At 39.2% G+C, this 17396-nt stretch overlaps 1 protein-coding gene across 3 annotated transcripts in view; it reads right to left on the minus strand.

Annotated features, from left to right (window-relative positions):
- CROT (carnitine O-octanoyltransferase) overlaps window positions 1–17357 on the minus strand; it is a 57294-nt gene extending 39937 nt beyond the window's left edge. Inside the window, exons 1-6 of one of the 3 annotated variants that reach the window (XM_063667652.1) lie at window positions 17155–17281; window positions 16472–16562; window positions 13717–13852; window positions 6442–6566; window positions 4195–4376; window positions 3911–4035 (exon numbers count right to left, since the gene is read on the minus strand). In XM_063667652.1, the coding sequence (XP_063523722.1) occupies window positions 3911–4035; window positions 4195–4376; window positions 6442–6566; window positions 13717–13831 (547 nt within the window). In that variant the 5' untranslated portion in view covers window positions 13832–13852; window positions 16472–16562; window positions 17155–17281. Of the gene's footprint in view, window positions 1–3910; window positions 4036–4194; window positions 4377–6441; window positions 6567–13716; window positions 13853–16471; window positions 16563–16807; window positions 17094–17154 lie in introns of those variants that run through there. The other 2 variants (XM_054496960.2, XM_054496961.2) reach the window with 2 other exon arrangements.
- Between the last annotated feature and the right edge of the window lie 39 nt (window positions 17358–17396).

Consider the following 17396-nt stretch of genomic DNA (forward strand, 5'->3'; position numbering starts at 1 on the left):
TGCAAAAATTAGCCAGGTGTGGTGTCACGTGCCTGGTCCCAGCTACTCAGGAGGCTGAAGTGGGAGGACTGCTAGAGCCCAGGAGGTCGAGGTTGCAGTGAGCTGTGATCACACCACTGCATTCCACCCTAGGTGACAGACCAAAAAAAAAAAAAAAAAGACAAACAAAAAACAAAAAACTAGTTCTAATTATAGCCTCCTTATTGAGACTAACCTCAGTGGCTTAAATTCTGCCCATCCCATCAACACACATCATTTTTTCAATTTTCTCTCCTTTTTTTTTTTGAGATGGAGTCTCACTCTGTTGCCCAGGCCAGAGTGCAGTGGCATGATCTCGGCTCACTGCAACCTCCCACTCATGAGCTCAAGCAATTCTCCTGCCTCAGCTTCCCGCGTAGCTGGGATTACAGGCGCGAGCCACTGTGCCCAGCTAAATTTTTGTATTTTTAGTAGAAATGGGGTTTCACCATGTTGGCCAGGCTGGCCTCAAATTCCTGACCTCAGGTGATCTGCCCACCTAGGCCTCCCAAAGTGCTGGGATTACAGGCATGAGCCACCAGGCCTGGCCCAATTTTCACTTTACGCATGATAGATTCAATGGCCCTAAATTATTTCTCCCTTGCAAAAAGCTTTTATCCTTCAGCCTGTCTTCCTTTGCACCTGCCCCTCCTGCCCCTCACTGATGCTGAAGAAAAAAACAAAACACGTCATCTCGTCTAATTTTAAATGCATGAACACACATCTCAAATGCGCACTCAGCAGTGTTCAGTAACTCTATTATTTCCACAGCATGTTTGTTTTTCCCACTTTCCAAAAAGACTATTTCAAACCTCCTTTCTCCTCAAATCATCCACCCCAGTGGATGACCTCAGTTCTTATTTCACTAAAAATATAAGCAATACAAAGTACCTCCTCATCTTCCTACAACAAAACTGGCCAATCTGTTTGCTTCTAGATTCACACTTTCTGCATTCCCTCCTATTGCCTCTCTTCTTTGATCCTGTCAAAGACCAACCCCTCCACCTTTCTGCTCTTGATCCTCTTGGCTTTTACCTTCTCAATGACTTTGGCTCCTTATCTTCTGCCCTGCAAGATTATTTTTCCTCCTCTCCTGTATCAATGCCTATGATGTAATATCACAATCTTTAAAAAATAATTTTTGATCTCCCAGTGCACATCAAAACTTTTCTTGCAAGCATTATTTCCAAATGTTACCACCACTTCATCAATCTGCTTTCTTCTCTTCCAGCTGGGGTTCCTTCTTCAACTTTCATTAAAACTGCTCTTGTCAAGGGCAACCTCTGTCCACATCATGTTGACATATCCAATGGTCACATTTTTACCTCATTTGACTTCCCAGAAGCATTAAACACTTCCTTCTCTTGGCCTCTGGGAGACCACTGTCCTTGTTTTCTTCCTACTTCCCTTGGTCTCCTTTGCTGGCTCCTCCTCCTCTGATTGGAAAATACAGTATTGAACCTGTGATAAGGATCAGCACTGATCATCTCTACATATGTCCCCAAAGTAACCTTGGATGCTCTTATGGATTTACAATTGCTTTCTATGCCTGGTAGTGGTGACTCCTAAGTCTGTAATTTGCAGTCCTGAGCTATTCCCAAAACTACAAATCTTGAATCCAACTGCCTACTTACATTTCCACTTAGATGTCTAAAAGGCATCTTAAATTCAAGATGGTTTAAAGACCACTTGCTTCTCCTCCCTAAATCATCTCTTCCCAATATTTCCCACCTCATGAATCTACCTACGCACCCATCTACCCTGTTAGCTGCTCAAGCCAAATATGTTGAAGTAATCTGATTCCTATTTTTCTCTTATATCTTACAACCAATATATGAATATTCCTGCTAACCCAAAATCCAAAATATATCCAGAGTATAACTTCTCACCACTCCAATGCCATCATCCTAGTACAAGCCATTATCATGACTCACTTGGAATACAAGAACAACTTTCTAATTGACCTCCCTGCTTATCAACTTGTCTCACCTCTAAAAGTCTATTCTTCAAACAGTAGGTAGAATGATCTTTTTTAAAGCATAAATCTGGTCACATCATTCTTTTTCTCAAAACTCACTAATAGTTTTTGTTCTCATTTTAAATGCAAGCCAAAAACCTTACCTTGGTTTATAAAGTACTATATGATCTACCTTCTAGTCACCTTTCCAATCTGGCCATCCAGCTCCCCCCTGTGTACTCTGCTCCATCCATACTGCCCTTTGAACCTGCCAAGTTTATTCCTGCCCAGGGCATTCTGCCCTCAACACGCACAAAAAGTAACAACAACAACAAAAGTGAACTAAACAAAAGAAAGCCAAAAAACTCTGCAGGTTCATCTTATCATTCAGATCCTTGGAGACGCCTTCCCTGACTATCTAATATAAAACAGCCATGTAGTTACTAATCTTATTTGAACTCTCTGTATACTATTTGCCATGAATTCTGATTTTTTCATGTCTACCTCACACTTTATCCCTATCTCTACATGTCTTCACATGTAAGCCCCAAAATATAATAACTATGTCAGCTTCAACCACCATATCAAGAGATGCATTATTAATGAATCTCCATTTTACAAACTATAACTCAAAAGAGTTACCTTATCTAAGGATATACCTACTAAGCGATAAAGACAATTCAAAACCAGGTCTATTGATATTAGTTCTTAACTGATATGCATATTTTCTCTTTTTGCTATTGCTCTTCTTACATTAATTTTATCTTGTTCATCTTTTCCATTCATATTTGCACATTAAACTTTAGACCATGAATAACTCAGTTTCCCTAATCCTTTAATTGTTTCACTGGTAACATCAAGGTAAATATATGTGGGCTTGAGGACATTAAATATCTCAAGCATGTAAAGAAGTTTACAAAGAAGAGTTGAGTTCTACATGAAAGTAAGCTCATATCCCTCATACTATGAGCATGATTGGCTATAAATATTTTACTTTTAAATAACATTTTATGTAAGAAAAAAATCCATTCACAATTATACTCTTCAGTAAGTGTAAACTGTGAAAAAAAGTTACCACAGAAGAATTTTCCATTTCAAGATAAGCTAGGACACCAAGCAGAAACTGCCATTAAACTGCCAGTTTAAAAAAAAAAATTGATGAGTCAATCTGAACCCATGTGTCTCTAAGAAGAGTGACTCCAAGCCGGGCATGGTGGCCCATGCCTGTAATCTCAGCACTTCTGGAGGCTGAGGCAGACAGACTGCTTGAGCCCAGGAGTTCGAGACTAGCCTGGGCATCATGGTGAAACTCCATCTCTACAAAAAATACACAATTAGCCAGGTATGGCAGTGCCTGCCTATAGTCCCAGCCACTCAGGAGGCTGAGGCAGGAGGACCACTTGTGCCCAGGAGGTGGAGGTTGCCGTGAGCTGAGATCGCAACCTGGGCAACAGAGTGAGACCCTGTCTCAAACAAAATAAAAAAAAAAAAAGGAAGAGTGACTCCAGGCTTTTACCTCATATAAGGTGGAGGGACAAGCAGACTCACAGGGAGACTGCGGCATGGAGCACATATAAGCAAACACTCAAAAAGACAATTCAGGTAATAAAAAATGAGGGTAGAAAGAGAAGCATCCAGATCATATGTTTCAGGATTTTCTTAATACTCTGATTCTACTCTTCAACTAAACTTTAAACTTTCAAATGGTGAAATATAAGCATCAGGTTTGTGTTGAACCATGTAAGATACGTTTAGAAAATCCATTCCCATAAATTACATCTAATCAGAATGATTCAAATACAAGGCTCACAGAAAACCTTTCTTTGTCAAAGTCCCAACAGTAATATTCTTCAAAAGTGTATGTTCCATCACGTCATAGTAGGCTACCCAAATTCCAGTACCTTTACTAAAAACGATATCTGCATTTTTACTTACCGGTCCTAAAATAATTCATAATTGAGTCTCTAGTAATTCCTGGAACCTTGCAGGTAGAAAATAGCATTCGGAATTGATTCATATCTAGAGGAGTATTTCCAACTTTATGAACAGGCAGTTTTTCTCTATTAAAAAAAAAAGAATTTTGATCAAAAAGTCATTATAAAATTTAAAAACCAGCCACAACTGAAGTATTCATCCCCAAATAAGTAAATTAAGCTTCTCAACATTTTGCTATCTGAGACTTCAGGTAAGCCTGTTACTAAATTCACATGTGTCCTTACTTTCTTAATAGCTGCCAGTAGTTCAAGTTATGCCAAAGAATTATACTTCCTCTCTCTAATTGAGTCCCTTCCTTTGGAGGCCAGTAGTGTTCAAAATGAGCTGCAGGACCCGCAAAGTTGACATTCAATTGTGATGGTATACGGACATCCAGATAGGCAACATTCAGCCACCACTCTTCCAGCTAAAAGAAATTGAGAACATCAGCTTAATGTTCTTCATAATACATGAATGTGTAACTACTGGGAATTTCAAAAAGCAAGCTACATTTGTTCTTTAATTATTCTTCAACATTTAAAAACATGTTTTTTGGCTGGGTGAGGTGACTCACACCTATAATCCCAGCACTTTGGGAAGCCAAGGTGGGAGGATTGCTTGAGTCCAGGACCTAGAGGCCAGCCTGGGCAACATAGAGAGACCCTGTCTCTACAAAAAAAAAAAAAAAAAATTAATTAGCTGGGCCTGCATGTAGTCTTAGCTACTCAACAGGCTGAGGCAGGAGGATCACCTGAGCCCAGGAGTTCAAGGCTGCAGTGAGCTATGATTGCACCACTGCACTCCAGCCTTGGTGACAGAGAAAGACCCTGTCTCAAAAATAAATAAATAAAAACATGTTTTCTTGTTTTAAATCATCATAGATATTGAGAAATGTTATTGTGATAATTTCTTTTCCACAGGGAGCTATAGGATCTTAGGTATTATTTGTTTTAACTACACTATCAAAAACAAGTAGCAAGAAAGAACCAAAAGATACCTTCAGAAATATCATTGTATTGTAGTCACAAGTATGCAACAAAGTACATAGGTGTTTCTTCAGAGTACTTGGGGCATAACAGATAATCAATAAATCCTTACCTAATAATAACAGTTATTAAGGCGTTAACAATTTTCCTTTTCCAAACAAAAACTGCAATACCAAATCAGAAATATAAAAACTGACTGGGCATAGTGGCTCACACCTGTAATCCCAGCACTTTGGGAGGCGGAGGCAGGCAGATCACTTGAGGCCAGGAATTTGAGACCAGCCTGGCCAACATGGCAAAACCCCATCTCTACAAAAAATACAAAGATCAGTTGGGTGTGGTGGTGCACACCTGCAATTCCAGGTACATGGGAGACTGAGGCATCAGAATAGCTTGAACCCGGGAGGCACAGGTTGCAGTGAGCTGAGACTGCACCACTGCACTTAAGCCTGGGCAACAGAGTGAGACTCTGTCTCCAAAAAATAAATAAATAAAACAAATAAATAAAAGTTTTCAGTAGGCTTCAAAGTAATTTATATTTTTCACAGACACTGTTTTCTATGTGTCCCTCTTTCACAATATGCAATTGAATTCCATGCATAAGTAAGCACATCTTATCAAATTACCTGGAGTCTTGTTTGAAGAAAGTGATGTTATAAACTATAATTAGTAATTCAGAAAGAGACATAAACAAAAAAGATACAGATAAAACAACAACTTCTTTACCTTTACCCCACTTTAATTAAAATAACTCAAGGCTCAAAATTGAGAACAAAGGAATCCAGAAGTGTGGAATTTTATTATTCCATCACAGATATAAATGGTTCATCAAAAAAAAATCACCTTGCTTTTTATTTCTAAAACTAAATTATAGGTACAATAATTATTTCTAGACTAAGGCAATGCTTTTGAATTATACAACCTCATCCTCTGATTCATAGTAGAGAAGTACAGAAATGGTTGAGCTGAAGAAGTTAAAGAATTTTGTGGAAAATTATTGAGACCTTCAATAATTATTATACTAGCTTCCTCAATTTATCTAACTGAAATATACAATATACATAACCATTCTCCACTCTGATTTTTAATGATTCCCTTTCTCCATTGTACTATGAAAATATTTCTATGCCACCTATGTGACATGTCTATTTTAGTGTTTCTGATTTTTCAAGCTAGTCACCTGGACAAAATGTTTTTCTTAAGCATGGTCTACAGATTACCTGCAGCCAAACCACATGAAGTGATTGTTAAAATAAGAATCTCTGGGCCTCATTCCAGCCATGTGAATCAGAATCACTTATCCCAGCAAATCTGCATTTTAACAAGTTCCCGAATCCACCCACTGAAAACTCCCAAAGTTAAGTGATTCATTCCTTCTTTTGGATTATGAAAATGACAATAATAACTGTAAAAATTTTTACAGCAATAATTTAAAAATAAAAACTATGCACTTTTTATTTATCATTCTTTAAACATCATCAATTATTCAATTATAACAACAAATACCCAATTTCTTTTTCCTTTTGCTCTTTCAAGCAATTTCTGGTGCAATTTTTCTCCAATCCCACTTTGAAATTTTTGAACTACTTCTTCAGTTTTCTTATATTCTTCTTGATTTGCAAATGGTTTCACTAGAAAGGAAAAATATGTATTAAGGTATTTAGACCAAGTACCACCAACTCACCTCTATTATTACTAACTTATGCAAATCTTAAGACTTGGATATGTAAAACACAGTACTGTATTAAATATCAGAGCAGAACAATAAAATTAAGAGTTGACAACATGAAAGTGGCGGAAAAGAAACATAAAAGATTTGGAAATCCTTGCTTGTGAGAACGGGATTAGCAAGTCGGGAAGGAGCCAGGGAGATGGGGCAAAGGACTGCATTTTTCATCACAAGCCTATTTACACTATCTGGCTTTTCAAACTCTAGAAAAGTTAACATAAAGAGAAAAAATAGTTGGATATTTGAAGGACATGGTTGACTCGAACAACACGAGTTTGAACTCCACAGGTCCATTTATATCTAATAAAAGTTGATAATGAGTGTGCTTGCCTCTCCTGTCCCTACTTCCACCTCCTCTACCACCTCTGAGACAGCAAGACCAGTTCCTCCTCTTCCTCCACCTACTCAACATGAAAACCATCAGGATGAAGATTTTTATGATGATCCACTTCCACTTAATGGATAATAAATATATTTTTCCTTCCTTATCATTTTTTAATAACATTTGCTTTACTCTAACTTAAATAATACAGAAAATAATACATATAACATAAAAATATCTGTTAATCAACTGTTTATGTTATAAAGTTGTACTTGGATTTCTTTTCTTTTCCTTTTTTTTTGAGATGGAGTCTCGCTCTGTTGCCCAGGCTGGAGTGCAGTGGTGCAATCTCAGCTCACTGCAAGCTCTGCCTCTTGGGTTCACACCATTCTCCTGCCTCAGCCTCCTGAGTAGCTGGGAATACAGGCACCCGCCACCACTCCCGGCTATTTTTTTTTTGTATTTTTAGTAGAGATGGGGTTTCACTGTGTTAGCCAGGATGGTCTCGATCTCCTGACCTCGTGATCCACCCGCCTCAACCTCCCAAAGTGCTAGGATTACAGGCATGAGGCACCACGCACAGCCTGTACTTGGATTTTCTAATACACATGGGTCAGCACCATCAGCCCTGCATTGTTCAAGAGTCACCTATACTTTATTACAAGTCTAGATAAAGAAGCAATTAAACCTTCAACTTCTAACAGTGTTGTTAAGGAAGCAGGAGCTTAGGAGAGCCAGAGTAATGCCGTTTTAATTTCAGCTCCATCTGGAGACTAACAAGGCACAATTCCTTGCTGGTCGTGACCCACATTCAGAAGATATTTACAGTTGAATGAACAGCCTATAGATACCTACAAGGACACACTCCTAAACAGCAGAAAGTCCAGGTGTCCCAATACCCATAACAATATATGTTTTCAAGATAATTACAGTTATGTTTGGATGTATTTACACACTAAAATGTCAAGGATAGTTTTATTTAAATCAATAGAATAATAAATTGTGTCATGTTGTCTGCTCACCCTCATGTAGACGTAGCTTAGTTTAGTCTATAATAGATAAAGGCTCTATATAAGAAAAACTTAAAATAAAGATGGTGCCTTCCTTTGCTTGCCCTCTGAGGATGCTCTACTCCGCAATGGAGTAGCTTTCAATAAGCTGTCTCTTCTCACTGCACTCTGCAACTCACCTTGAATTCCTTCCTGCATGAGATCCAAGAACCCTCTCTTAGGGTCTGGATCAAGACCCCTTATCTGGTAACATGTTCTGGTGACTACAAAGGGACATTAGGACGAGATCCCATGCTGAGGAAATTCAGCCTGCACAGCACTAATTGGCCACCTCTGATAAGTGGAGTCTGTCTTGGCATCCTATCAAGGATAATATTTCCAGCCCAATGGGGTTAGAGTCTCTAGGGTATAATATTTGGGTTAGAGTCCCAGCCCAATGGGGTGAGAGTCCATAGGATATAATAAAAATTAAAGTAGCCTTGCAAGATGTATCCAGTATATGCTTTGTACTAATCCACTTTGTCCCCTTTGCCAGATATGGGAAAGCTATAGTTCTCATCATTTCCCAATTTGTTGCCTTTGCTTTACTGCAGCCTTACAGTGGCCCCTATGGCCAGCCCAGAGGTTTACTGCATTCACTTTCCACACTTGCCTTCTGACTGTCACCTTTTCATTTGCTTTGTCATGTCTCAGGATAGCATGGGAAACCTGAGGACTTACAAGATTTGTTCTTGATATATATATTTTGAGACAGAGTCTCGCTCTATCACCCAGGCTGGAGTGCAATGGCGCAATCTTGGCTCACAGCAACCTCCGCCTCCCAGGTTCAGGCGATTCTCCTGCCTCAGCCTCCCAAGTAGCTAGAATTACAGGTGCCCACAACCATGCCCAGCTAATTTTTGTATTTTTAGTAGAGACAGGGTTTCACCATGTTGGCCAGGCTGGTCTTGAACTCCTGACCTCAGGTGATCTGCCCGCTTTGGTCTCCCAAAGTACTGGGATTACAGATGTGAGCCACTGTGCACAGCCTGTTCTTGCTATATCTTAAACATTGCAAGACTCAGATGCTTTTACACCCCACGTTAAAACAGGCAGAAATCTTTATCTGCTTGCCCCCTGTGGAAACCTGGAGTCTCATTCTCTTGTCTGAAGTTTCAGCCTGTTAGCATTCTAGCGGTTACTTTTGCCCTGCAACTATGAAATTAAATAGAGTCTTCTAAAGCTCTCTATTTTTCTCTTCTTTTCTGCCTGATTTGAATCTGTTATTATTAGACTACTAGTATTGAAATAAAACTTGCTGTTTAGGTTACTTGGAGATTTTGTTTTTCTTGTACAGTTCAACCAGAACTGTAAAAGAAATGTACATGTTAGAAACTCATTTGAAACTGAAAAACAAAATGTGAAAAGGCAAAACAAACAAACAAAAACAAAAACAAAAACCCTCAAACTTCCATGAAGACTACTTTACCCAAAATTTTGGTCCATGGCTTTCCTGGCATGACTCACTGGATGTCTGGGTCATTTCCAATTAAGAAATGTTTATGATATCGAAAACATGTTTCTAAAATTTTGGCAGCCTGGGCAACATGGCGAAATCCCATCTCTACAAAAGATACAAAAATTAGCAGGGCATGGTGGCACCTGCCTGCAGTCCCAGCCACTTGGGAGGCTGAGGTTGGAGGATCACCTGAGCTGGGGAGGTCAAGGCTGCAGTGACCTGTGACTACACCACTGCACTCCAGCCTGGGTGACAGTGAGATCTCATCTCAGAAAAATAAAATAAAATAAAATTGTGGAATGATTTTATCTATAAAATGCTAACATCTGACAAATAGTTCTAGGTTTCTTGCTTCCTAAGTTTTTGGATTCATGTATAGGTGAGTGCTTGTTGTTGTCTCTTCCTTTCCCTTTGTTGTCTCTTTTCCTTTTTGCAATATACTTTGCAATATACTCAGCCTTCTAAGCCCCAGGAGACACAGGAATACTCATATGCCCCAGGTTGAGGTTAGAGGCCCCACCCAGAGTTGATAACCTATTTGAGTCTCAGAGTTGTATTTGCCAGTAACTACTGTTTCTTAATCGGCTGTTATTTGCTGTCTGTGCCTCGCTAGTGACACATGTCACCCTGTGCTTGCATGCCCTGAAGTTTACACCTATCATTTTTTTCTGGTCTTGATGATTTTCATTCTTTGGGTTATTTAATTCAGCATCTCTCAATTGAGGGAAGTGAACATTCTCTGAGTTGAAAAATAATAATTTTATATAATTTAGAGCTTATTTAAAATTTACCTATGAAAGAAGGTAAAAAGGAACAAGTAGGGAGAGAGAGATGTGCAGAAAGTTATGAATATAAAAATGTATTTTTGGCCGAGCCCAGTGGCTCATGTCTGTAACACCAGCACGTTGGAAGGCCAAGGCAGGTGGATCACTTGAGGCCAGGAGTTCAAGACCAGCCTGGGCAACACGGCAAAGCTCCATTTCTACAAAAAATACAAAAATTAGCCTGGTGTGGTGGTACATGTCTATAATCCCAGCTACTTGGGAGGCTGAGGTGGGAGGATCACTTGAGCCCGGGCTGTCAAGGCTGCAATGAGCCATGAATTTGCCACTGCACTCTAATGTGAGCAAGAGAGCAAGGCCCTATCTCAAAAAAAATAATAATACATATTTTTGGTAAGAAAGGTTATACAGAAGAGAATACTTTTGTATGAAAAAGTATCTTGTATGGTAAATTTTTGTCCTAAACTAAAATGACTGATTATTTAGGAAAGAGAGAAGTTTAGAACAAGTCAGAAAGTCCAAGCATGTCATAGACAGCTTGTGTAAGTCATAATAAGATTTGTGAAGGGGAATTCATGAAAGGAATTTTGTATGTGATTAAATTGGTTACAGTGAAAAGAAAATCATTTATAAATAAGTCTTTCTAAATTTTGGTCCCCAATGTTAAAACAAGATTTTCTTAAGGTATTAATCTGCTCTTAATAAAATTACAAGAAATTTTACTTTTACTTTTATAAACTGTTTCTTTTAAAAAGTCTCAGAATCATATCCCAGAAGTTCAACTTTTACTGTGTCACACTGCTTTTTGCTTTTTTGAGATTGAGATAATTCTTTCCTTCAGCTTTCTCATCAACTTTTTTTTCTCCAGTTCTAATTTTACTGTTGTTATGACTTAATGCTAAAATATTTTATCTTGAAGGTCTAGAAAAGCAATGTTTACCTCTAGTATAACTTGGTTCTATACTTTTGGCATTTAAAATATATCTAAATTGTCAATGTAATCAAAAAACTAATGCTGTTCCTAAGAGTGAGGTAATCCTATGCTATACTCATAACCTTGAATATACTCTTCCTAGGTCCAGTTAAATCCAAGCACTTTTTTCATCAGGTTTGATGTCCAGGTTATCTAAATGGGCTTCCCATAAGGAGAAGTAATCACACTGCCGAATTTTTTTTTGCCTTTTTGGTAACTGTCTTAAGAAACAAGATTTTATAATTCCTATGCTGTCTTTATTAGTTTTTTTTTTGTTGCTAAAACAACTAAGATTTAAAAGGCTAAAGGTTTTTACATCATGTAACCTTCTGTATTGCTTCTAAAGCATTTTCATTATCACTTTGGCTAAATGAGTAATTATTATTTTACAATGACCTCTGCTTCTGTTTTGATCAAATGTTTTCAGCCTTTTAACATGTTTAATAAACAGCCTCAAAATCAAAATCCTAAATTAAGTCTCTGACTTAGTCTTATTGCTGGGATTTATTACAGTTATAAAAATTAATCACTACAAGACTGTAGAATCTTTTTACAGCTTTTAGTCAGACCATGAACTCCATTATCACCATAATATAGTTTGGATGTCCCCTCCAAATCTCATGTTGAGATGTAACGCCCAGTGTTGGAGGTGGGGCCTGGTGGGAGGTGGCTGGATCATGGGAGCAGAGCCCTCATGAATGGCTTGGGCTTTCTCCTTGGTGACAAGTGAGCCCTCACTCTGATTTCACACCAGATCTGGTTGTTTAAAAGTGTGTGGCACCTCTTCTTCCCTGTCACTCTCTCTTTCTTGCTCCTGTTTTCACCATGTGAAGTGCCTGCTCCTGCTTCACCTTCTGCCATGATTGTAAGGTTCCTGAGGACTTTCCAGAAGCAGATGCCAGCACTATGCTTCCTGTATAGCCTGCAGAACTGTGAGCCAATTAAACTTCTTTTTTGAAAATAAATTACCCAGTCTCAGGTATTTCTTTATATCAATGCAAAAATGGCCTAACACATACCACCTCCAGCCTGATAATTATATATACTAGAAAAAAATCAGTTAAAGGGCCAGGCATAGAGGCTCACACCTGTAATCCCAGCACATTGGGAACCGGAGGCAGGCGGATCACTTGAGGTCAGGAGTTTGAGACTAGCCTGGCCAATTTGGTAAAACCCCACCTCTACTAAAACTACAAAAAGTTAGCTGGGCATGGTGGTGCATGACTGTAATCCCAGCTACTCAGGATGCTAAGTTGGGAGAATTGCTTAAGCCCAGGGAGCAGAGGTTGCAGTGAGCTGAGATTGCACCAATGCACTCCAGCCTGGGCAACAGAACAAGACTGTATTTCAAAAAAAAAATAAAAATAAAAGGAAAAAAATCCGTTAAAGGACTCCCTCTAGTTCCTTAAAAGGGTCCTTATCAAGTGCTATTAACTAATCCTTGTGCCTTGCAGTTACAGGGCTTTGACTCCTGGGTACATATAGCTCATCTAAAGAAGGCACTGACTCCTGCCAGTATCTGATAGCAAGCTGAAGCTAATCAAAGCCTTGTCTTTAGACCTGGACAATCAAAGTAAACTGTTTTCATGAGACCTACAGACAGAGACATAGGGACAGGCCTGTATTCAAAACATTAAAATTAATTTAATAATTTTGCCTATATCTGAATATAATTTTCTATGCCTTGATATTAAATAATTTAAGTATTTAGCTATATATGGAGTAAGGCTCACTGCATACTATTATAAGAAGACCCTGTCCCAACAATCAATACCCACTGCCTCCAGGAAGGAGTTACAAAAGAACAACCTTCACCCTTTATCTCCCCTTAAGGTTAAGGGTTCTCTCATAAGTAGAGGGGGAAATGTTGGGGAAGCAGGAGCCCAGGAGAGCCAGAGTAACACCATTTTAAATTCAGCTCCATCTTGAGACTAGCAAGGCACATTCCTTGCCAGTCATGACCCAGTCATAAGATATTTACAGTTGAGGAAACAACCTAAAGATACTTACAATGACATACTCCTACAACAGTGGAAAGTCCAGATGTCTCAATACCCATAACAATATATGTTTTTGAGATGATTAACAAAATTCTTTGATGTATTCATGCACTAAAATGTCAAGGATTGTTTTCTTTAAATCAACAGAATAATAAATTTTGTCATGCTGTCTGCTCACCCTCACATAGACACAGCTTAGTCTTTACGTCGATAAGACCCCTATGTAAGAAAAACTTAAAGACAGTCTGCTTGCTTTCTGAGGATGCCCTACTCTATAATGGAGAAGCTTTCAATAAACTGTCTCTTCTCACTGCACTCTGCGACTCACCTTGAATTCCTTCCTGCAAGAGATCCAAGAACTCTAACTCTCTCTTAGGGTCTGGATCGAGACCCCTTCTCCAGCAACAGTATCACAGTTTTCTAAGTTACTAATAATATTAATATATACTAAAAGATTATTAACATACCTGATTCAAGGTATTTTTTTAATGATTCTTCAAGTGAAGGAACAGGCAGTGATGGAAGAGAATCCTGGTACTGAAATGTTCGTTCTTCAGTTGATTTAGCCAATTGATTTTCCATGATAAAATCACAATAGGAAACCTAAAGAAAAGAGAGACAGCCCTCACAACTTCGATCTCATAGATAGTCTTATGTATCCTAGGTTCAATTCACAATTCACTAAACCAGTATTTAAGGACCACAGCATATCTAGGACTTGGTACCAGCTTTTATGAAATTTATAAATCTGTCAGATAGAGAAAACCAACTTAAAAAGAATGTGTAGACACAAAGTGCTAGAAGTAAAGAGTGATCAATGGGACTGGTATAATTAGTTACCATTTACTGAACACCTAGCATTTGCCAGGTACTCCAGTTTGCATTACAGAAAACATGTGTTAGCTCTCTAACTTTTATGTTATCTCTGAAAGGTGGCATTCTTTGCCATTTTACATATGAATATGTCAAAACTCAGAAATTTAGTAACTTACCTAATGTCAAACGCAGGACCCAAACCCAGATCTGTTAAGACTACAATCTTTCCCCTATACAAAACAACATGATAGAAGGTGAGGGAACCTGCAGTAAATCTTAGTGGGTAGATAGTATTTCATGTATAGAAAAGGATTATGCATTGATATTGCATTGCTATAGAAAACTTTGAAGCGCAAAGTACAAAGAGGTGTGGAAGTGTCCAACTGTAGAATTAAAGATTATTATAGAATACATAAATCATATGACAAGTTGCTTTAATTGTACAGATGGTATGAGGCCTGCACAGAATGGTCTCAAGTGTTCCAAAGCAATCTTGAACATATTGACACGTGTATTAATTGTTATCAAAGAAACCTATCCCAAAATGTGAATAAGGTGTACAAATGCTAAATAAAAAATGAGATTTCTCAAAGCCTTTGTAAATTATCATATATTAATTATATTAAATAATGTAATATATTAAATATAATTATATATTAAAATAGCAACTGAGAAATCAAAGAACGTTAATATTGAATTCGAACTTCCTATTCTTTCAAAAACTACTTTTTAAAACTGATAGCAACACTAAACAAAATATTCCACTCATAGGTTACAGAATCGAACATTATCAAAAACATGGACACAGCAGAGACTGTTTTCAGCTAATACCTTTTTTCCTCTGCTTTAACAGAATCCTGAGTTGTAGCTGTGCATACAGCCCCCAGTTATATCCTTCCTACCCCCTCTTGGAGCTCAGTGTGGCTTTGTGATGACCTTCTGTGTGTCACTTCCAGGTCATGCTCCCAAAAAGGAATGCATGTGTTCTCCCTGCACTTTCCCTCCTTTTTACTACCTGCTAGGTAGTGATGAACTAAACAGCACCGTGGCCTCATTTATGGAAGTCATGTATGCAGGATGTCAGAATCTCCCTACTAGTCCTGGACTCCTACCTCTAGATGTATGGGAAAAAAAAAAAAACTTATATTTTATTCATACCATTATATTTTGGGCTTTCTATTGCAGGGAGAAGAGCTTAGCCTGTACCACCAATATAAAGAGATAATTTGAAAATGAGAATTAATAAGTAACTCAAAGTTCTTTAGCTTCTTTCTATCTATTGACTTTGGCTGCACACCATTTTGACCATCCATAAAAATGGGTTTGTACCTAATGGAAATGTAGATCTGGATCCAAGTATAGACTCTGCCACTTTCTAGCCATGTGCCCCTAGGGCAACTAACTTTAAGTGAATTTCCTTATCTTAGAGTGCTTAATCATACAATTCAATAAAGTCAGAATTTGTTTTCAATGCCTGTGAAAGCACACTATAAAAACAAAATAATCCTGCCTGAAACCACCATATTGTGGTAGGCACAATTACTATGAATGGCCCCCAAGATTCCACCCCTGCTAATCCCCAGATCCTGCGAATATGGTGAGATCATTACTCCTGTGATTGTGATATTCTCTACAGAACTGACGTTAAAATAGGGATATTATCCAAGTGGAACTAATCTAATCACTTGAGTCCATAAGAGCAGAGAGCTTTCTCTGGCCAGTGGCAGACAAGTAAGACTGCTTTAATTCTTGAGAAGGATCTGTGGTGTCTTTGAAGATGCAGGGCCTTAAAGAACTGAAAGAGGCTCAGGCTGACAGACAGTAAGGATATATAAATGTCAGTGTGAATTCTGCCAACAACCTGAAATGGCCTGGAGGTGGATTCTCCCCTAGAGCCTCCAGAAAAGAACCCAAATCTACAGAAACCTTGGTTTCAGTTTTTTGAAATTCTAAGCCAAGTCCTCAGCTAAGCCCACCCAAACTTCACATCTACAGAAGCTATGAGATAATACATTTGTGTTGTTTTAATTGTTGCATTTGTGGTAATTGGTTAAGGCAGCAATAGAAGACTAGGACACACATACAGAGAAGAAAAGCTATTCTGTTTACCTCTGTGCCACTTAATAGACTCTAGAAAACTGGAAGCAAGAGTATTAGTTACATACCCACTATAGTGCTTAACCCACCAACGGGTACACATTAAAAATATAAATTATCAGATTCTTTCTTGAAGAGTTTTCTTGAATTCTCAACCACAAAGATTAAGTTAAATAAGATGGTTCCAATAGCACTAAGAAAATGATTATGCCAGATTTAATTAGAATTGACTTTCTGGGGGCAGTTAGATATGAATTCACAGAAAGTGGAAAAGAACCACGAACAATAGGTGAAGGAATTGTCACATACCAGTACACCAAGAAGATGAACTGCTTAAGACTGCCAGGAGCCTGCTGCAACAATTGTTTTGAGATCACAGGGAACTGAACTAAGTCGGTGACTGTGGGAAGAAAGAAACAAGCTTAACAAACATTTAAGAGGGAAAAAGAAATGAACAAGCTAGTGAAAGAAGGTGGAATGCAGACAATCTAGGAGCTGGGAGTTCCCAAGACAAACTTTTCGTGAATGACTGCAAACACACGCAAATAGTCCACCTGCTAGAGAGCAGGAGTAAATGATTATACAATTAATTAGGTTTCAGACAAGTACACCTTCCATTAGACGGGTTCAAAGGGTAGAGGATACCTTTTCAGTGGCTGGGTAACAGGTTCGTCACAGAGTGGCAAGGGGTGGAAGCAGGAGCAGACGGCAATGAGAGCTCGGAGGCTCCTCCCACCAACCCAAGAGCAACTCTGCACTCAAGAGGCCATCAAGTGAGAGAAATCCAAGCACCACAACGGAGCAGCCCCGCGGCCCAACCTTGGCGGTACCCCTCAGACCCCAGCAGGCGAGATGCTTGATGACACTACTCCCCCGCCAAATCCAGGCACCTTTGCGGTTCTGCACGACTTAACTCTGTTCCGCACGTCTTAACTTTCCCCCGCCCCCGAGTTGAAGGATTAGGGGAGGGAGGGAATGCTGCTTCAACGGACCTGTCCGTCCTCACCGCCCGCGCCTCGCCGCCTCTGCCGCAGCCTCAGCCTGCAGCAGTACCGGCTCGCTCCCCCTCGGGCCTCAAAGGTGCGGGAATTGGACTGAAAGCCGCTAGGGTCCCGCCCCGCATTCGCCGGGGAACAGGATTGGATAGAAAGCCGCGAGGGTCCCGCCCCGCACTTGCCGGGGAACGGGATTAGACGGATAGCTGCAAGGGTCCCGCCCCGTGCCTGAGGTCGGG

Source organism: Pongo pygmaeus, chromosome 6, assembly GCF_028885625.2.
Source record: "Pongo pygmaeus isolate AG05252 chromosome 6, NHGRI_mPonPyg2-v2.0_pri, whole genome shotgun sequence".
Taxonomy (NCBI): domain Eukaryota; kingdom Metazoa; phylum Chordata; class Mammalia; order Primates; family Hominidae; genus Pongo; species Pongo pygmaeus.